The sequence below is a fragment of the Equus quagga genome, chromosome 5 (assembly GCF_021613505.1).
Source record: "Equus quagga isolate Etosha38 chromosome 5, UCLA_HA_Equagga_1.0, whole genome shotgun sequence".
Lineage (NCBI taxonomy): Eukaryota > Metazoa > Chordata > Mammalia > Perissodactyla > Equidae > Equus > Equus quagga.
Genome location: NC_060271.1, coordinates 108,806,011 through 108,828,405, shown reverse-complemented (window position 1 = coordinate 108,828,405; position 22,395 = coordinate 108,806,011). Strand labels below are relative to the sequence as shown.

At 37.1% G+C, this 22,395-nt stretch overlaps 1 protein-coding gene across 2 annotated transcripts in view; it reads right to left on the bottom strand.

Moving 5' to 3' along the window:
- HEATR5B (HEAT repeat containing 5B) overlaps positions 1–22,395 on the bottom strand; it is a 103,681-nt gene that overhangs the window by 21,038 nt on the left and 60,248 nt on the right. For both annotated transcript variants that reach the window (XM_046660574.1, XM_046660575.1), the window contains exons 25-31: positions 17,565–17,746; positions 14,997–15,065; positions 10,841–11,020; positions 5,972–6,209; positions 4,593–4,847; positions 2,523–2,650; positions 262–406 (exon numbers count right to left, since the gene is read on the bottom strand). In XM_046660574.1, the coding sequence (XP_046516530.1) occupies positions 262–406; positions 2,523–2,650; positions 4,593–4,847; positions 5,972–6,209; positions 10,841–11,020; positions 14,997–15,065; positions 17,565–17,746 (1,197 nt within the window). The remainder of the gene's footprint in view (positions 1–261; positions 407–2,522; positions 2,651–4,592; positions 4,848–5,971; positions 6,210–10,840; positions 11,021–14,996; positions 15,066–17,564; positions 17,747–22,395) is intronic.

Below are 22,395 nucleotides of genomic sequence, written 5' to 3'. Positions count from 1 at the left end.
GGTATTTTTATTAGGAATGCATTTCATAATTGGAGTAACACATATGTTGGGCTGAAACATATGAAGTTGAAACACTTTTGAAGGTGAAAAATAGTTGACTATAAGGAATTTCATTTGGTTCTTTATAATGAAAGCAAAATCAATTGCAATTCTTCTAAATGTAGATTAAAATTTTTTATTAAAAACTTCCTGGATTAATATTTTAAAAATTAGAGTACAAATAAGACCTACTTCAAAGTTAGTGTAATTTCTAGGGCTTACTTAGAGTGTTTCTTTTTTCTTGCAAGTAATCCTGAGCGGCTCTTACTATCTGTTGTACAACTCCAGTAACCAGCAGCTGGACAGAGGGTGGATTCCAGGTCAAGAGGAGGCGGTGCAAAACATTCAGCAACTCAACACCAATCAGCTATTATAAATTAATACAGAGAAATTTAATTAATTGTAATTATAAATGATACATTTATATTATTAAATCTAAGAAAATATACACGTAAAAACAAATTTGGTAGCCAAAATTAATAGCTAAATTTAATCAGAGGACTATGCAACAAACACTGTAACAATCTTGACAGTCTTATTTTATCCCAACATATTTTCAATCAAAAAATTATTCCTTAATTATTAAATATATAAATAATTTTTACATTAAAAAATTATCATCCTCCTATTTCTTTCCTCTATTTGGACTCAACAGTACTGCGAGAGTCCAGTGCCACTAAAATTTATGATTTCCAACCTAAGCTGAGTTCCCAAGAGTTGTCTACCAGGGATTCCAGGCACTTCTGATAATCCCTCCGATTCATCTCAGAGAGCGACTATCACAGCCTGTCACCACTCCTGTTTAAGCCTCCTACTCTCAATCTTCTACCTCAGACCCACCCAATGAACCTGCCTCAAACTTCAAAGAGGGAGGAAAAAACCCAACTACAACCAAAGTCGCCTTTCCCTCTCTCCTTCAGATCAAGCGTCCAGCCTCTTATCCATGGCTGATTAACCCTGCCTCATGTGCTTCCTATCCCATCCCGTTTGACTTCCCAAGGACACCAGAAGGAACTCAAGCATATGTCTTTGCCTCTCTCTCTAGTTAGGCTCCTCTCGCCAGTAGAAGGAAAATGCTCAAGTCTTTCCTTTCTAATTTCCCCTCCCTACCCCATCCCCGCAAAACCCCTCTCAGATCGTTCTCTCTGCCCCCATGTTCTCCTCTATCTCTATTTGCTTCTTCCTTTCCCAGCCCATACGCTTCCACCTCTTTTACCCTCTCATTCACTCCTCAATCTGGCTTCTACCCATCGAAGGAAATGCTCTGCGCCTGAGGTCACCAATAACCTCCTCTGGGCTCTTCTGTCCTTATTTGCTGGATTCTGTTTATTTTGATACCATTGTCTATCCTTGAAACACCCCACTTGTCTTTGATGACTCTGTCTCCTTTAGTTCTCCTCCTGCCTCTCTAGTAGTCCCCACTGCTGACTTATTTCCCCTCATCTCAATCATTATTTGCTATTTATCCCTAAGGTTCCCGTCTTGGCTCTCTTTTCTTCTTCTTTATTCATTGAAAACCACCCTGGAGTTTCCTGCAGTGATCTGTAGTTTAGCTGAGACACAGCTTCAGACTACAAGGCCGGGGTACCAGAAGAGTTCATCGCTAAGTGAATCTTGTAATCACACAGCACATGCTTTGGTTTGGTTTGGTTTGGTCAGCATCATGTGCAAAACGAATTCTGATATACTAAAATGATAGTAACTTTGTTTTTTATTTGTCTATCTTTTATGAAAAATTACCCCAACTGATACCATGTGATAGTGATAGTGTCCAAAGAGGTGGTTCTTACTAGGAAAATAAAAGAATTCCTAATTATAAAGAAGAATAACAAATCTAGTCATAGCTTGGCTCTGTAACATGAATAAAGTTCTCTAAATATTCCATACATAAATTAGAAAAAGTAATTAAATTGTTTAGATAAGTACTTAAAAAATTTAATTAAATGAGACATAAAACTTATCAGACATTTAAAAGTGATATAATTTAAGTCTAATAAATTACTTCAGCCCTTATTAGTAGAATCATTAATTGGGACTGAAGGCATCCCTTAAATTTTTAGTTTTACTTGACTGCTGATGAACAAATCAAAGACAGTATAGTGACTATCTCTAGTCTAGCTGCACCTGGTCAACCAACATTCAGTACAGTAGATGTGCCACATAACGACATTTCGGTCAACAACGGATTGCATATATGATGGGGGTCCCGTAAGATTAGTACCATCTAGCCTAGATGTGCAGTGGGCTATACCATCTAGGTTCATGTAAGTACACCCTATGATGTTTGTACAATGATGAAATGACCTAACGATGCATCTCCCAGAACATATCCCCATCATTAAGCAATGCATGATTGTATAGGGTTTTAGATAAAGCCAAAATCCTGAATACTCATTATATAATATTTCATCTGTGAGAAAATTATCTTAATATGATGTAAACAAAGCATATAATTAATTATCCATTATAAAAATACAGTGTACCTGGTCTTCTGCAATATGGACTCGGGCATAAGGAGAATCCAGCAAGGTATGTAAGGCCTGCAGACACGCTGTAACATGTTCAATAGGCTCCTCAGGTCTAGGGGAACAAAGGAACTGTATACTCACACCTGCAATGCACAAAATAAAAACACGGGTTTGTCAAAATAAAATACTTTGTTGCTTTGATCCCACATTATTTTTCTATGTTTTTACAGATGACTTTAACATATATTTATTAACGCCTTAGAATTCAAAACAGTTCCCAAAATAAGCAGCCAAACTTAACATAGATTGTAGCTTTGCCATTAGGTTAATAACCAAATTAGAGGTGGGGGAGGATTTCCAAGGTCATCAGGTTGATTAAGAAGATATTCAATTTTTTATTTCTAGGACATTTTAAAATAATATATTATGAATAAATTTAGGAAAGTTATAAAATTACTTTCTCATTACATGGTTGCCAAACAATTTCTCATACATACGAAGCTTTTTATTTTTTATTTTTTTGAGGAAGACTGGCCCGGAGCTAACATCTGTGCCCATCTTCTACTCTACTTTATATGTGGGACGCCTACCACAGCACGGCTTGACAAGTGGTGCCATGTCTGCACCCAGGATCTAAACCAGTGAACCCCCGGCCGCCAAAGCAGAACATGGGAACATTCGCTTTAACCGTTGCATCACCCGGCAGCCCCTAGAAAGCTTCTTAAATGGCAAGCTATCAAGGCACAATGGATATCATGGATAACAACTGCTCTTAATTTGCATAAGGGTAAGGTCATTGTTTTGGAAGTCTTTCACATTTTATTTATGAGATCTACTGACAAATTCCATAATTTCACCCTTATCCAGTTGTATTCCTTCCCCTTCTCAGAAAACATAAGATCGCTAAGAGCTTCATTGGAATATAAATTTTTAAATGTTAAAAGAGCATCTATAAAGCAATTACAAATAAGATTTATTCAAATTTGCTTTAACGTTGCATTTTATTATTTCCTCATGGGACAATTTGTTAAGTACCAAGTCAAAAGAAAATCTATTGCTGAAAAAAAAAAGTTTTCTTGAAAATTATCCTACATTGCTCTGTGAGTGAATATGACAGCTAACATTTTTGAAGACTAGTTTTTATTAAAGATTTTTCCTTTTTTCTCCCCAAAGCCCCCCGGTACATAGTTGTGTATTTTTAGTTGTGGGTGCTTCTAGCTGTGGCATGTGGGACGCCGCCTCAGCATGGCCTGATGAGCGTTGCCATGTCCATGCCCAGGATTCGAACTGGCGAAACCCTGGGCCGCCAAATGTAACACTCAAACTTAAACACTCCGCCACGGGGCCGGCCACTGAAGACTAGTTTTTAATAAAAAATTTTTAGATTAAAAATTCAGTTAACAATTTAGAAAATGTGCTAAAAAAAATCCTCCTTTTACTATTTCTTCTCTGCATTGTGCTATGTAAAACTTTTCCATAGCATTAAAATGAAAGAGTTTAGAACATGCCACACCAAAATATGCTTCTTTGGCATATTGATTATTGAGCTGAAGGCCCTTGAGAAACTGCAGGTGCAAGCAGGGCTCTCTGACCTCTTTTCTACCTGAAAGCAGGTCGTAAAATTCCCATGAGAAAGGTGTCTGCCCTGTATCAGGAAAAAGAACATGCTCATCACCAGAGACTGGGAGTCGACGTTGAATTAGCCTGTACAAACCAACCTACTAAAATAACCCTTATCTTCCATTAGTTTCCCCCATATATTTCCTAGTCACTGTCCCACAATTTACTGCCCCTAGCCCAAACTCCTTTGTCTTGTCATATCCCGACAATTTATTGTTCTTTAATGGTATATAGTCTTTTGGGCCTAAAAGCTTCTTGGAGTCTTCCTTTTCCTTCGAAAGACTCCTGTGTACATTTAAAAATATTAAATAACCTTTTGCTTTTCTCCTGTTAATCTGTCTTATGACACTTTAATTCTTAGGCCAGCCACAGAACCTAAGAGGGCAGAAGGAAGCTTTTTCTTCCCTACAGATATGAATTTTCAGAAGTGATTCATCTTGAAATACATTAATATGGCACACTTACCTAAAATCAGATGCATTCTGTCTTTGTTAATTTCTGGCAAAGATTTGGCACTAGGCGTTGCTCCTGATGCTTGGTTTAAATTGACAGATGTAGAACGTTTTTGTAAACCAGAAAGCGCTGCTGCTTCTGCTGGCTCTGAACATGTAAATCCTGTGCTATTCAACCAAAGTGCCACTGCATGGAGAACTGGGGCCCAAGAATTCCGGTAGTGAAGTCTAGCTGTATCAATAGTCTCAGGAGTATAAAATGCTCCACCTATAATATAATCAAATCAATCAAGAACATTACTTTCACTGTAAGTGTTCACTCATTTATGAACAACTAACTTAAAAATACTTGTTGCATACTGTTTTGGTCCATTCGGGCTGCTATAACAAAATACGACAGACTGAGTGGCTTATAAACAGCAGAAATTTATTTCTCATAGTTCTGGAAACTGGACGTCTGAGATCAGGGTGCTAGCACAGTCAAGTGAAGGCCCTCTTCCTGATTCACAGCTACTGCCTTCTCGCTGTGTCCTTATACGGTGGAAGGGGCTAGGGAGCTCTACGGAGTCTCTTTTTGAAGGGCTCCCATTCAGGAGGGCTCCATCCTCATGACTTAAGCCCCTCCCAAATGCCCTAGCTCCTAAAACCACCACATTGGGCATTAGGATTTCAATATACGAATTTTGAAGGGACACAGACATTTAGATCATAGCACATATAAGAGCAATCTGACCAAAGAGATTCTCCTCATTACAAAGCTACCAAAATGATTCTTTCCTGCAGCTGCTGAACTAGAGAGCCTGTCTCTTCCTCACCAATGCTATGGTTTCCAGGCTTTTCCTCTGCAACTGCTGATGTCGGCGTATCCCCTACTTTTCTCCATGCTGTGGTCACAGGCTTTCTGGAACTTCATTGTTGCCAGCAACTTCTAAAACCCTTATCACCTTCTCTTTCTATCACAGCCAGGGACTTCTGTCTCTTCTTTCTTTTTCACTCCTCTTCTGCTATTCTTCCCTACCTCCTGTTTTCACTAGCAAACTGAGGACTTCCTCATCTGCCCTTGCATACGTACACTGACCACCAGCACAGCAATATACTTCATCGTGGTTATGCATGATGACTTGTTATGCACAGGTATTTAGAGTACCCTAGCTCACACAGTTATTACTACAACAGTGTAAACATTTTTGCTTGGGTTAAGATATAAGTTTAATGCCATATTTGAATCCACAAATTCAATATGGAGAACATGAAAAGAGAAAATGTCAACTTTAAGTCCACGGAAATTTAAGATGTTATTGTTAGTGTTGTTGCTAGACTCCACCAATTCAATTTTGTTTAATTACTACTTTGAACTCCATAAAAATCAAAACTCTGAAATGCAGTACTTACCATCTGGGGGGAGCTGACTAGCAAATTCAGCTGGTAAAGTCAAAAGCGCATAGTCTTTTAATGCTGCCAACCACAGGCGGCTGAGCGTTGGTAGTTCAGGTTGTACAAGTGTTATTAAACTATCTGGTGGTAGTTCATCTATGGTACCATAATCATCATCATCATCATCAGTATTTTTAATTGTTCTTTTTGGTTTTGACTCTGCTTCCTTTTTAATATTCATAGCAACCACATATACCTAGTACAATAATCAGGAGGAGAAAATAACAAGGCATAATATTAAAAAATGACATATTCTAAGTTGTTATGATTATACAGTTATATCATCAAAAGTAACTGAGTAGGGGCTGGCCCTGTGGCCAAGTGGTTAAGTTCACGCCCTCCTCTGCAGGTGGCCCAGTGTTTCATTGGTTTGAATCCTGGGCGAGGACATGGCACTGCTCATCAAACCACGCTGAGGCAGCGTCCCACATGACACAACTAGAAGGACCCACAACGAAGAATATACAACTATGTACCAGGGGGCTTTCGGGAGAAAAAGCAAAAAATAAAATCTTTAAAAAAAATAAAAATAAAAGATGAAAAATAAAAATAAATAAAGAAGCAAAAAAACAAAAAAAACCAAAACAAACAAACAAACAACAAGTAACTGAGTATAGGTAATAGAAAGTATACAACTTCATGATTTCCTGTAACCTCAAAAGAATAATTCCACCTGCTTTGCAGGCAATCTTTTTTCCTTGAACTGACTTCTGCCTTTTCCTCTCACAGCATTACTTGAGTAGGGTTCTCTGAATTTCTTCTGGCTTCTCTTGTTCTATTTTACAAAGCCCCCTTTTATATGTGTGTTTTTTTCTTTTTTTTTTTTGCCATAGAGTATAACTTCCTGTTTCCTGCCTCCACTTTCATAGACTTATTAGGCACAATCAGACAGCATTCAGAGAAAAACGCTGAGAGGGGTGAGGGGCCAGAGAAAGGATTTCCATAAATATCCTTCTAAACCCCTTCTTTTATAGTCCTTCAGTGATATTTAGCAATCTAGCCTTTACAACAGATAGCTGAGCCAAGAATATAATTTACTAACCACATATATTATCTGTATCCTCTCTCCACTTTGTAAACGAAAAAGATATATGATAGCAACTTCCTAAAATATAATTTTAAAGAATCTTCTTTGTTGAAGTTATTTTGTTTTCTTTTGTTTGTGTACAGACATTTAGGCTTTGGAAACTGGCAACACTAAGCTGAATTACACATCAATGAAAAAGAAAAAAAAGGGGAGAAAGTAAGAAAGAAAATTGGACCAGATAAAAATCTTGAGAGAACTGTTTTCCCCCTACACAGTGTTGTTTCTGTTGTACTAAATGAGGAAGTCTATATATGTGTATAGGTACACCGTAAGCTTCCAGAGGGCAGGGTCTTCTCTCTGTTCCTACAATGAGCAGACAGCTATGGCACAGTAATTGACTAAATTCTGGACAATGATTATCGGAAACTTAATGACTCTTCACTTTTGAGGAAGAGCATTCTTTAACACCATGATGATCTGTAACAGTTAGTTATAGTCAACCAGCAATACTAACACCTGATGATTTAGAAACAGAAACCAATTCATTTTTAGAGTAGGGATTTTGGATCTCAAGTTATAAATATATCACATTAATATTTTCTAGTGGTTTTAAGCTTGTTTTCTTCTCCTAGATTTATTATTATACCAACATTTTAAGGAAATAAGTACTATAAGTATATTCAGCCATTCAGTCATCAAATCCTTACTAGTTAGGACCTGAGGCAAAATGACAAATAATGCATGGTTTTTGCTTTCCACGGACTCAAGACTAATATAATGATAAAGGGGTGAGAACAGTGCTGAGAAGGAATGTCTTTTAAAATTTGTTTTTAAGGATCTATCTTCCCTACCTCACTATGCCCAGTGCCTAGGCACAGTGCCTGGAACCTAACCAACACTCCATGGTTTGTGTAACGAATGAGTGAATCTCAGGGAGCGCCTGAGGTGAAGCAGGTGTATTCTCAGCTTCTAGCCTGGCACAGAGCTGATGCTCAATAACACTTTTTTGGAATGAATCAGAGAGTAGGAGGTAAGAGAATGAGAAAAGTCAGTCCTTGGTTAGAGGAAACCTAAAATAATTATTATCTTAATAACAGCAGGTACATTTTCTGCACATATAATGTGGTAGGCATTGTAAATGTCATTGTTTACCTCATTTAATTCACACTGTAATCCTATGAAATGCGTCTAATTATTATCCACATGTTAAGGTTGAGAAAACAGGCTTAGAAAACAAGCAGTTAAATGACTCACCCAAGGTCAGATAGGTAAAAGGACAATTATCAACTCACACAAATCTAAAGATTTGAAAGTAATAATCTGAAGAGCTGGAAAGCTAACATCCTCAATTTTCTGAGCGAAAAACAAGCAGCAAAGATAGGTCTCGAGTAGAGAAACCTAAAATATGGCGGGCATTTGAGGAGAATGACAAAAAATGAAGCTAAGCAGGGAAAAGAATTACTAGATAATAATAAAGGCTGAGGCTGGAGGTGCAAACCATTAAATTATACTACCAAGTTACCCCAAAATGAGAAAGGAGTTTCAAATAAAAACGTGCATTATTAATTTAGTTATGTTAAGTTGTAATTTCTTAAAAGCAATGATTTATCTTTCATTCAGAGCCAGACAATATGCTTGGTCCTTTGATATACCTTGTCTTAGAAGATATTATTTCCATGTCGGAATGAAAAAAACTGAGGCTCTGAGAGATCAAATCACTTGACCAATGTCACAAACATGGTAAATTACAGAGAAGAACTTGTTCTAGGGCCTCTGATTCAACACTTAACGCTTTTTATGCTGAACTATGCCAGATTTCCTGGTGGGGTGGTGGGTGAATCAAGCACATTAATGCAAGTCAGCAGAGAACAAGCTGTCAAATGATCTTATGATAATTAAACTACATAACGGTTTCTTTGTTGGGGAAATTAATGAATGGGGTTGGAAAATTAAGAAAAATTCCAAAGGCTATTTTTTTTTTTAAATAAAAATCACTAAACCAGCTGCAAAGTAATTTCTACTGACAAGAAAAAAGTAGTACTAAGTTTTAGTTAAAAATTTAGATATGTGACAATTAACAAAGAATTTTCATTAATTTCTAAATGAGAAAACAAAGACAATCATATTATAGTATCTTTTTCTTACACTACTTTCCATCTAAAATTAGAAATTTACATTAATTTGAAAAAAGCCAAAATTTTATCAATAAGTTATCAATGTAAACAACAAATATTTTAATTGTCTAAGGTAAAAATGATAGCAGGGTACCTCAGGAATACTCTATTAGAAAGACAGCTTGATCTACAGTCTAAAAATCAGAGAAGAAAACAACTTCCACAATATCTTATTGAGTTCTACATTTTTCCATTTTTTCTTCTGTGGAAAAAAAAACCAAAAACAAAACCCCAGAGGTCCTTTTTCTAAATTATACCATCTGGATGCTGCATGCTTTGGCCAGCAATTGCCTACTGGGTGGTCACAGGCTGCTGACAGCCTGGAAATAGGGAAGTGAGACACTGGATTGGCAGAGGAAGGAATAAAGAGTTACCTGAAATACCTGAGGGCAGATGATAAGAATTTAAAGCAAGTGGCAGCAGGAATTTAGAAAAGTGAATTTAAAACAATATCATTATCATTAAAGTGGCTGTGGGAATGAAAGAGGTAAAACTAGATATTCAAAATCAAAACAGGGGCCAGCCTGGTGGCATAGTAGTTGGGGTCACATGCTCTGCTTCAGTGGCCCAGGGTTTGCGGGCTCAGATCTTGGGCACAGATCTACACACCACTCATGAAGCCATGCTGTGGCAGTGTTCCACATACAAAATAGAAGAAGACTGGCAGAGATCTTGGCTCAGCAACAATCTCTTTAAGCAAAAAGAGGAAGACTGGCAACAGATGTTAACTCAGGACCAATCTTCCTCACCAAAAAAAATCAAAACAGACAAACAAAAACCCCCTGCAGCCTTGGTATCAGTGAGGGTGGCAAGTCTCCTGAAATTTAATCAAATAAAAGATTCTTGTCATAAGATATTTTCTATTATTTATATCTGTAGGTTTTCCTTGCCTAATTTCCCCATAGTAAGTAAAGAGAGCCCTTCCTCAATACAGAAGTTTTCAGAAATTGATTAAAAAAAATAATTTTCAAAGGTTTGATAAGAGTTCGAGACATAAATGTGTATGTATTTCAGTGAGAAAGCGCAAATAACAGATTTTCAAAAAGTATTTCGTACCAAAGTCAGTTTTAAAAAAACAAAAATAGAACAAAATCTTTTTTCTTTTATAAGCCCTAGTACATAGCTGTGTAAAGCTGTGAGTTCTTCTGGCTCTTCTATGTGAGCTGCCACCACAGCATGGCCAATGATAGACAAGTGGTGTGGTTCTGTGCCCAGGAATGGAACCTGGGACACTGAAGCAGAGTGCACCCAACTTTAACTGAGAGGCCATCAGGACTGGCTCAAACAGAACTTTTTTTTTTATATTTTTTTTTTTATTTTCTTTAAAAGATTTTTAAATTTTTTTCCTTTTTCTTCCCAAAGCCCCCTGGTACATAGCTGTGTATTTTTAGTTGTGGGTCCTTCTAGTTGTGGCATGTGGGATGCCACCTCAGCATGGCTTGATGAGCAGTGCCATGTCTGCACCCAGGATTCGAACTGGTGAAACCCTCGGCCGCCAAAGCAGAGCACGCAAACTGAACCACTCAGCCACAGGGCCGCCCCAAACAAAACCTTTTCTAACTACAGGAGTAGAGAACATTTTTTCATGGATGGAGAAATGATTCAAAAACAATAGGCTGTGGTTACCTCTGCCCATGCTTTGAGAACAGCCAGTTTTTCCATGGTTGTGGCACTCTCTCGGTACAGCTGGCTGGAAGATCCTTTTCCGGCCTGAACTTTGTCCAAAGAGGAAACAAGCAGGTTGTGTACTCGACGGAGATCATTGAGATCACTGACAACTCCACTTCCAATCCATGTACTGCATACCTAGACAAAGAAAATGTTTAAAAATTTTGTATAAGAAAATTAACATTGGGCCGGCCCGGTGGCGCAGCAGTTAAGTTAGCACATTCCGCTACGGCACCTAGGGTTCACCAGGTCGGATCGCGGGTGCGGACCTATGCACCACTTGTCAAGCCATGTTGTGGCAGGCATCCCACATATAAAGTAGAGGAAGATGGGCACAGATGTGAGCTCAGGGCCAGTCTTCCTCAGTAAAAAGAGGAGGACTGGCAGCAGATGTTAGCTCAGGGCTAATCTTCCTCAAAAAGAAAAACATTTAACATATAAGAGAATGGACTAAATACGATTTTTTTCCTTGAGAGAAGAAACAAAATAAAACCAATGAACAAAATAAAACAAAAAACCCCCAATGCTATGCTTTATTTTTTTTTAATAACAAATCCATGGCAAGTATGGAATTCATTGTATTCCTACGTGGAAAACAAAACACTATTTACTTATCATGTTTCCATTGTCTAATTTGATAAAAATTTTAACAGAAAAAATTCGCATCAGCTCAGTCATGAATAGTTCTTCAATTCAACAACATTTCTGCTTACTACAGACCAAAGATTACTGTGGCTCCTATGGAAGAGATTAAAAAAAAAAAGGAAAAGGGAAAAAAATAGTCCCTGTCCTCAAGAAAACACAGATTGAATGAACATCTAAGAATGTGTTATGATTGCACTTGTTTACACTTAACAAGGATGAAAGAAGAGACTAATTCCAGCAGGGAAAATGGGAAAGTCTAGACAGCAGGAAGGTTCGTGTATACAGATATAGGGGAGTTATACAGGAGAAGAAATGGGATTAGGAAAGTTAACTGGGATCAGATTATGGTACAATTTAAATTCCACGCAAAGTGAATTCGGACTTTGGTAGCCAATCATGAGTTTCTGAGGCTTCTGAGCAGGGGGATTAGAATTAGAATTGTGCTTTAGGAAAATCGCTCAAGTACTCACGTATAGGAAAGAATGTGTTTAGACAGTAAACAAGGTGTTAAGTGACTATTATAGTATTAACCAACAGAGGACGGGTCAAAATGGGAATGGTAGGAAAAGGGAGTATCATCTGAGAGAGACTTGTAGGTAGAAATCACAGGATTTGGAAACCAATTAAATATTTTTAGGGGTTTGGGGCAGAGACGTGGAAAAAGGGTGAGGAGTCAACGATTGCCAAATTTTGATTGCTAAAGCTCCTAACTTAGGTGAATGGAGGACGGTGATGCCATTGCTTAGGAGAGAGAACACAACAGGAAAGTTTGGTGGAGATGAGAAGTTAGCACAATTTTGATTGTGAACATTTTAACACGCTGAGTTTAAAGAACCAGTAAGAGACTTGTGGAAAAATATTCAGCAGCAGTGGAAACTTGGGTGTGGATTTCAGGAGCAAGGTCAACAGTAACTATGTAGACCTGGGAATCCTCTACTCAAAGGTAATGTCATTAGGTAAATTTGTTCAAGGACTGAGGTATGAAAAAAAGCCTTAAGGACAGAACACAGGGAAAATAGTTATACTTAAGGGACAAATGGAATAAGAATAAACAATGAAAGAAATTGAAAAGAAAATGTCAGAAAAGCAAAAGGAAAACCAGGCAAGTGTGGTGACACTGGAGCCAGGGGAAGAATGTCAAGAAGCGGGGGTCTGAAAGTGCCAACTTAACTCCACAATTACAAGTCCTCACTTTCTTATCTGAAATCTTTGGGCCAAGACATGTTTCACAATTCATAACCTTCTGGTAAAAGGTAATAAGGCACGTGAACCCCATTAGGGAATACACCAAGCTAAATGTGTGGCAGCAGCCTACAATGAACACATGGATATTTCTGTAATGAAATGGTAGTATGAATCATACTAAGAGAGATTAATCAATACTATAGCCTCAGTCAGCTTCATGTCAGGGCCAAATGAGTATAGTCAGCTCTGGTTTTGCTAGCAAGTAAACTATGAAAAAGCTTTTGGTTTTCAGAGCATTTGGAAATTGAATCACGATTAATGGACTGTGTTGTTATATTTAAAATGTTTTAAAGTTGAGAACAAATATTTATGTAAACTATTTTATTCTTTTATAATCTTATCCTTAAAGAATTCAAAAGTAAATTAATAAAAATTAACAAGGACTTTTAAAAATTGATTGTTATCAATTATGGCCAGAAGGCAAAATAAAATGCCAGTCAAAATAATGTTGCAAATATAATGAAATTTAAAATGAAAAGAGATTAAATATGGGTGTGAAAATAAAGAGTTGCTATTCCTAAGGAAACTAAACTTCCCATATTGGAGAGACTTGACAAATATTTTGGTGAAATTTTGGAGAAATACAACTAAAAGTTGGGAGAAATTGTAAAGATTGAGGATTTGGCACTAAGTTTGCTTTGCAAAAAACTAAGTACTTTCTCCACTTTAAAGAACGTGAAACTAGAATTTGCAGAATCAGCAAAATCATATTCAGAGAACAAATCTTGGCTATACATCAGGAGAGTGGTGAATAAATGTACATTTCTAAAATTTAAGCTGAAGTAAAATATTTAGGGTATGTATTATTTTTATGATTCCAACCTTGGTTTAAATGATTTTTGATTAACCCATTGATTACTGTCCCCAATTGTGTTACACTTGAGGGTCTTCCTATAATACCTAAGAATTACCCTGATTTTCAGGTTTGACATGACATTTACTCTAGTAAAGAAGCTGGGATGCCATGTTTCATGATCTGCCCAAAGCCAACTCCTTCCTGTCCCTTAAGGAAAGGAACTCGCAACCCACCGCTCTACCTGTTTCAAAACCAGGCTTCCTTCCAGAAACAGAGGATAGGAGGTCAAGAATTTAAGCCTACCACTAGAAAAGAAGAAATTTCATATAGAAAAAGCAGCAAGGGCCACAGAAAAAGTAAGTTTAAGGCAAATTCAGTAACAGGAAATTTTCATACTACTCATTTACAAGACGAAATTCTAATAGCCTTTGCTTTTCTAATGATCAGGAGCTTTGTAAGAAGTTTTGTCTGCTTAAATACCATCCTCTGGAACATCACCATGATACATTTATTTATATATGACTGATTTCTGATGTTTTTGTGTCAGTATCCCAAACCAAATGACCTACTCTAACTCCGAGGTTTGTACCATGAGCCACGACGCCTCTCAAACAAGGCTCCCTTGTGTCTCGCTTGTCCGCTGTTTGTGCAAGGAGTTCATTTCTCTGAACCATTAAGACAGAAGGCTTCAGAGAAATAAATCTTAACAACGGGAGCAAGAGGCAAACCCATTCAGCCACAGGGAGAACAAAGTCAGAATTTGAAACCTAACAGTGCAAACAGCAGAACATTCTCTGCAGAGGCCACATGTAGCTTGGTTAGGATTCTAAGCAATAATCATGGCCCACAGCCCCATGCTCCAGGAAACTGGGAAGGAGAGAGTTGATTCCTTCTATCTTAGGAAAGTAGATAAAGAATCTGATTTTCTGAAAGATGGATCCTTTTTCAGAATGAAGCACGAAAAAGCGCAAGTTACTGAAGGTTAAGAACATACGTGCTTCTGTGACTCTTCAGATACGATAATGTGAGAACAATCTCCTGGGATTAATTTTGCAAAGAAATGTCCATATTGTGAAATTCTCTTTAGGATAGTTTAATACGCAGAAACTTGTAGAATTTGCATAACCTGTGGTCAAAAAATCTTTATATCTAATTATCATTACCATGCATTCTTTAATCATTATAGATTTTGCGATCTTACTTTTACTTTAGTCCCTCTATGACTTTTGTCTCAGCTATGACAAAAAAGGGAGGTGATTAATAGTTACGACTTCATCATTTGATACAGGATAAAAAGGGAAACTTTCACTGCTGTATTTCCACGGTAAAAATTAATATTATTTGATTTTTCTCTCTTCTTTCCTGGAAGCAAAATGCTAAGATATCTATGAATTTACATAAGATAACTATAGAAAACCCTATTCTTACCTGGCAAGCTTTTGCTATTATGTCCGACGGGGTATCTTGTGAAAAGGCGGGTCTTAAAGCAGCTCCCACCTAGAAAAATGAAGACAAGCATTTTATTTTGAAAGATAAATAGTGCATATAAAGCCTCTTGTGTCTTTGGAGATGAAAACACACAAAACACATATCTGTTCCTTTCCTTTTTAATCACATCTCCCTCAGGTCTCTTTTCCATTACAATAAACTCAACCAAACCATTTCTCTTTCCCTTTCCAGGAGGTTATCATTATCAAATCTGTATAAATGTTATACCAAATAGGCAATTCATCTTGATTCATTTTCTTTTGTTTTTATTAAATAGTAAACAGGATTTTCTGACAAAGTCACATGTTCCCAGAGATAACAGAACACTGTCTTTTTTTTTTTTCTGCCTGTATTTTCCTGAACATATTTCTAAGAGTATTTACCTCATGGGTTGAATCTCATGTAATCGAATCAATTTCTTTAAATAACTGAGTAGTACTAAAAATTCACACAGTCACTAAAAGACCTTACAGATCACTTCACCTCTAAAACAGATGCTTTAAAACAAAGTTGCTCAAGAAATATTAATTCAATTCATGTACTGTTGTTATATTTTTTTTTATTTCAGATTTTTTTTTTCTACCCAAAACCCCCCAGTACATAGTTGTATATTCTTTGTTGTGGGTCCTTCTAGTTGTGGCATGTGGGATGCTGGCTCAGCGTGGTTTGATGAGCAGTGCCATGTCCGCGCCCAGGATTTGAACCAATGAAACACTGGGCCGCCTGCAGTGGAGCACGCGAACTTAACCACTCGGCCACGGGGCCAGCCCCTGTTATAATAGTTATAGTGATAAGTGAAGGAATATGAGCTGTAGTTTTAACAAGCCAGTATCAGTCACAAATTCTTAGATAGATTTAATATGTATGAGCTGAATAAGGAATTAGATGTAGTCAATTCCTAACGAGACTTCTTCTCCTCCGTTGGAGATTCAGTCACTAAGGATGCTACATCAGCAGTATTTGGAAATGGATCAAGCAGTCCCTCTCTGTGACTAAAGACACATGGCAACTAACTGCAGCATTGGTATTGCAATAATCAACTAATTGCTGGTATCGGATCCTGTACTGCAGAAGCAAGAATATATCACAAAAAAGATTACTGGGTTAACTGATAAAAGTGGATTTGAAGATTATATAAATGTAGTAAATCAATGTTGAATTTCCTGAAGTTGGTAACTTTTCTGCGGTTATGTAAGACAACGTGCTTGTCCTTTGGAAATACAGATTAAAGTGTTCAATAGTAACGGTACAAGATTTAAATAATTTACTTTTAAATGGTTTAGGGAAAAAAAGTGTGTATGTGTGTAGAAAGAGAGAGAAAATCAATGTGAAAGCAAATGAGGCAAAACTGACAATTGGCAAATATGAATAAAGGCTATAAGACAGTTTTTGTACTATTCCTCCAACATTTCTGTAAGTTTGAAATTATTTCTAAATAAAAAGTAAAAAAAAAAAAAAGACCTTCATTCTGATAGGCTCAGTATTTGGAAGTAAATAATTGTATACAGGTTTTCCATAGTAAATTGGGCTAGAAATATAACTTCTTCACCTGTACTTATGAAAAAAAATGGATTATACATTATTCACACTTTTTTATTTTGCGTATATTTGAACATAGCTTTTAGAAGAGCTGTGGTGTGTCTGGAGCCAAGATTTGGAATAACCACAGTAAAAAAAGGTTTACTCTTTCCTTGCTAACTTAAGTTTTTTTCTGCCTTCACAGAACCCACCATTACCAGCATTACACCTACTGTGCCTCATGTGAAGAACATAAATAAAGGTATAAATTTCAGGAGAGAAGTATATCTCTGTTTCAAATGAAATAAAAACATCTTTTGAAAGTATATAATTCTTTCAGTAATATTTGTAACTGCTGTTATTAAAAGTTAAATTATTCTTCAGCCTACAAGGGGCAACTGCTTTTTATTTTTAGAAATGTTTATCAACTACTGACATATAAAAATAATGGTAGCCAATCCACGACACTCTTTGAATATTTCTTTATCTTTTAAACGGCATGGCTAAACATCTAAACACAAGACTGGAAACCTAGGCTTGAGTTTCTATTCTAGTTTAATCACCAATATGCTATCACAACTTAAAAATACTGACATGTTTTTTATATCACAGTCACGCATCACTTCATGACAGGGATACGTTCTGAGAAACGTGTTAGGCGATTCATAGCTGTGTGAACATCACAGAGTGTACTCACACAAACCTAGATGATATAGGCTACTACACACCTAGGCTATGTGGTACTAACCTTATGGGACAACTGTCATATACGTAATCTGTTGTTGACAGAAACGTTATGTGGTGCATGACTGTATTTTTTTCTTCAACTGTGTGTTGACTGAAACTATGTAAGAGACAATAGGAGTAGAGATATGCATTCTACATGAATAAATAGTTTGCAGTTCCAAATACATTTCTCCAGAGTCTTCGCTCTTTTAATGATCACTCAAAAGATCAATTTTAAGTTTCTAAATAAATAGAATATCTTACATTAGCTTGATACTGCTCCAGAATCACATGACCTGGAAATTCTGGCTCAGGCACAGATGCAAACTTCTTGATAATGTCTTCAAGTGCTTGAAGCCCAGCCATCCGCAGCTGGTTACTATGATCAGTTGCAGCCATGAATGCCATGCGAATCAGGTCAGAGAGATGAAGTACCAAGAGGTCATCTAAAAATAACAATAGAAGGCAAAAAGGAAAACTTTTCCAAAGATAAGGGTAATAACATAAAAATATGGAACGAAAAAAATTTCTTTAAAAAAGCACCTATGGGGGCTGGCCCTGTGGTGTAACGGTTAAGTTTGGCATATTCCACTTTGGCAGCCCAGGTTCACAGATTCAGATCCTGGGTGCAGACTCACACCACTCACCAGCCATGCTGTGGCAGCGACTCACATATAAAGCAGAAGAAGACTGGTACAGATGTTAGCTTGGGGTTCATCTTCCTCAAGAAAAAAACAAGGAAGCAGCCGGCCCCATGGCCGAGTGGTTAAGCTCATGTGCTCTGCTTCGGTGGCCCAGGGTTTCACCAGTTCGAATCCTGGGCGTGGACATGGCACTACTCATCAAGCCATGCTGAGGTGGCATCCCACATGCCACAACTAGAAGGACCCACAACTAAAAATACACAACTATGTACCAGGGGGCTTTGGGGAGAAAGAGAAAAAATAAAATCTTTAAAAAAAAGAAAAAGAAAAACAAAACAACAAGGAAAACCGGCAACAGATGTTAGCTTAGGGCTAATCTTCCTCAGCAAAAAGAAAAACAAACAAATATGCACTTATCCACATAGTTCACTATGTTTAAAAACAACAAAGATAGACTTTCAAGATGCTTCCAACACCTGAAATTAATACAATATTGTCAACTATATTTTAATTAAAAAAATTATATAAAAATAAAATACATAACTATTAAAAAAGAAAGCAAGCAAGCGTCCATTCATAGTCTCTCAAGAACACTGGTAAACCTTTACACAACATGAACATAGGTGACATTATAGGATGTAAAATGACATTTGAAAGCAAAATAACTAATTAGCATAACTTTCCTCAAAGGAGTTTGTAATTCTGTTAGAACAGCTGTTGGCAAACTTCTGTGAAGAACCAGAGAGTAAATATTTTTGGCTTTGCCAGCCATATAATTTCTAGTGCAACTACTCAACTCTGCTGTTGTAGAATGAAAGCAATCTCAGATTGTATGTATACAAATGGGTATGCTGTGTGCCAATAAAACTTTTTTTACAAAAACAGGCTGTGGACTAGATTTGGACTGTAGGCTATAGTTTGTCAACCTCTACTCTGGAAAAGACTTATAAGGATAAGATGTAGAAAAGAGAACTCTTTTTCCTTTTAGCCTTAGAGTAAAGGCTTCCCTGGATCTCCCCTATTAAAACTTAAAAGCAAGTCTCGAAAGAATTCAAAGACCACCAAGTAATTTAACTACATCCCAGCACAAAGTCCAACACTATTTAAAGGAATACAACAAAATCCAGCACTAATATAATAAAATTTGCAATGCCTAGCATCTAATTAAAAATTACCAGGTATGCAAAGAAGTAGGAAAATATATCTCATAACAAGGAAAGAAAAAAAAATCTGAATAAAAGCAGGTCCAGAAATGAAAGAGATGACAGAATTAGCAGACAGGGACCTTAAACAGCTATTATAAATATGTTGTCTATATTCAAAAAGGAAAAGGAAAGCATGAACATGATGAAGACAGAGATAAAAGACAGAAACCACAAATGAGACTTCTAAAGATAAAAAATAAAATATCTGTACTGAAAAACACACTGGATGAGATTAACAGCAATTAGATATCAAAGAAGAAAAGATCAGTGAACTTAAAGTCATAGCAACAGAAACTAACTCAGGAATTTATCCAGCTCAAGGACTCTCAAGTTCTTCAGGAGGCTGCAAGACTCTCAAAGACTTTTTGAAGCAGTGGCAATTCTGTGGCTCAGCCTGATCCCTAAACAGCTTCTATTTAACCAGGTTTTTGTTATTATTGCTATTGTGAAGATTATAAGACAAAGAATCTTCCAATTTTTTCATGTGCTTATCTAAAATACCAATTTTAGAATCTTAAGTTTGAAAAAGGATATTTGTTGGTTTGAGGGAAGGGAGTAAAGGGGAGAGAAGAAAACTTTTGGCTTGAAGCCCACAATGTGTCCTCACCTCAGAGAGGCAAAAACACATCATCAATAAAAATTAGGTATAATCAACTATCGCCAGAATTTGGGAGGAAATTTCCAAGGCAGAAGGAACTGGATTAAAAGGGCCTATTCATATTATGCCAACCCAAAACGAAATAGAAAGACCCATTTATCCTTCGTGCACTCTCTGCCATCTAACTCACAGTTTCCGTCTACCAACCATTTGCCACACACTTTCCACCTCCAACCTTCCTCAAATCAAGACCTCCAAGGCGGGGAGTGAGAAAGGGCATTGGGTAGAAACTCAAAAATGGGGAGAAATCTAGGGGCTGTTGGAGGTTTACTATATTCTGGGAGTAGTAGTTCCCAAACACTAAAGCAGAGTAGATAGAAAAGGAGATGAGGATGATACAGGAAGAGCCGATATAGCACATTCATTGGGTCTACAATTTTTTATACATCCTGCCATGACTGTTCAGAATGGCAGGCAGTGGGTGTTGGAAAGGATCCTGTTTCAGTCCAGCAGAATAAAGCACTTCAGATATTGGAATCTTGGTTGGGGAACTGTTCTATCAGCTTACCATCCAGCTACCAGTGTGAAGTACCCAGTAAACAAAGAAAACACAGGCAATCCACCCATACACACTGTGAACAAATTCCAAATACGGAGAGCACGCTCCTCTTTCAAGGGTATATGAACAAACAAGCCTATGAAAAAAATACACCCAGTGAAAAGAAAGATTCGGAGGAGTCAGAGAAGGAGCCATCCTCTGAAAACAATTTTCTATGAAAACCAAAATAAAAACTTAGAATACCATTTGTCATAACAGGATGCAAAAAAATTTAAAACAGCTGCCATGGAATAAGAAAAGAAAACCACAAAGAGTGAAAAGGATATGATATAACGGAGGTGGAAGAATTACAGAAAAATTAAAGGAAAACTAAAAACACAAAAACAGACTGAGGATCCACTATGAAAGCAGAAAACAGTAAAACATTATAAATGATATAAAGGAAAAACTTGTGAGGATCTCTGAGAATGCAGGCAAAAGGACAAGACACAAATAATGAGAAAAAACAAGAAATACAAAGAAAGGAAAGCCAACCTAAGGCTCTTCACTACTCCTTAAACATAATATGCACACTTCCACTTCCACACCTTTACAACTTCTCTTACTCTCTCTGCTTATAACAAACAGCGTGACAGGCAGAATAACGGTGCCCAAGTACGTCCACACCCTCATCCCTAGGCCCTGTGAATATGCTACCTTATATGGCTAAAGGGACTTTGCAGAAGTGATTAAGGTTATGGACCCTGAAATAGGGAGATGACCCTAAATTTTCTATATGGATCCAATCTAATTACATACGACTTTAAAAGCAAAGCACTTCTCCCGGCTGTAGTCAAGGAGAGAGGTGATGACCGAAGAAGGAGCACAGAGAGATTCAATGTTGCTGCCTTCCAAGACAGAGAGAGGGGGTCACGAGCCAAGGAATGCAGGTGGCATATAGAAGCCTGGAAAGAAATGAAAACGGATTCTCCCCTAGAGCTTCCAGAAGGGAGCGCTGCCCTGCCAACACCTTGACTTCAGCCCAGTGAGACTCATGTTGGATCTTCTGACCCAGGGAACTAAAAGGTGATAAATCTGTGCTGTAAGCCACGAAGTTTTGGTTATTTATTATGCAGCAATAGGAAACTAATACAACCAGCCTCTTCCACCTGAAAAATCCTTTTTCTGCCTTTAAAACCCAGGTTCAAAATCACCTCTTCTGTAAGGTCTTCACTCTCCAGGAAATTGACACTACTCTTTTATGTTCCCCAAGTATCCTATCACACCAGTATTGAGACACAGCATAATTACTTGAGTGATAAGTCTGTCTGTCTTCTAGACTAGAAGTTGTTCAAGGGTATGGACTGTGTTTTTTCCTTCTTTGTATCCCCAATGTGTAGCAAACAATAGGATTTAGTAAATATCTGATGAATAAAGATATTGTGCTCAGGACATAATGTGCTTTGCTCATACCCTATATTCAGATTCACCTTTTATACATGATGTGCCACTGTTCGTTCTTTTTGTTTGTTTGTGTTTTAATCCATTTGTGAGCCCTGATGCTTCTTATACATAATAAAATAAACTGAAAGGCATTTTTTACAGATAGACTTCAATATTGTTAATATATACAATTTGTCTTTAGATATTCAAAAAATGGCAGGGGTGATGAAGAGACAACAAAGTACAAAACAAAGAGTCTGTTACTCTACCACCTCTCTCAGCTTCTCTGGATCTCTTCATCAATAAAATGAAGATACTGGACCTGATGATCTGATGATCTCTTTGTAAATTTCCTATAATATCTGATCCAGGGGATAAGTAGTATAAAAAGCTTATAAAAGATAAAAAGCAGTGAGAGGTTTCAGTAATAAATAGTTTTACCTTTTTAAAAATACTCAAGAGGATTTCTGAAATCTGAGAGTTTGAAATCTGCCATAGCATTCATGACTGCAAAACTCTATTTATGCACCTCAAGGCTTTGTCATCTCTTCTACACTGAAGCACTAAAACTAGGACAACGTACTAAGAAAACATAAGTTACTGCCATCATTATCCTCAGGACAAATGATTAAGATACATGTATTATCTATCTAATCTATCTATCTAT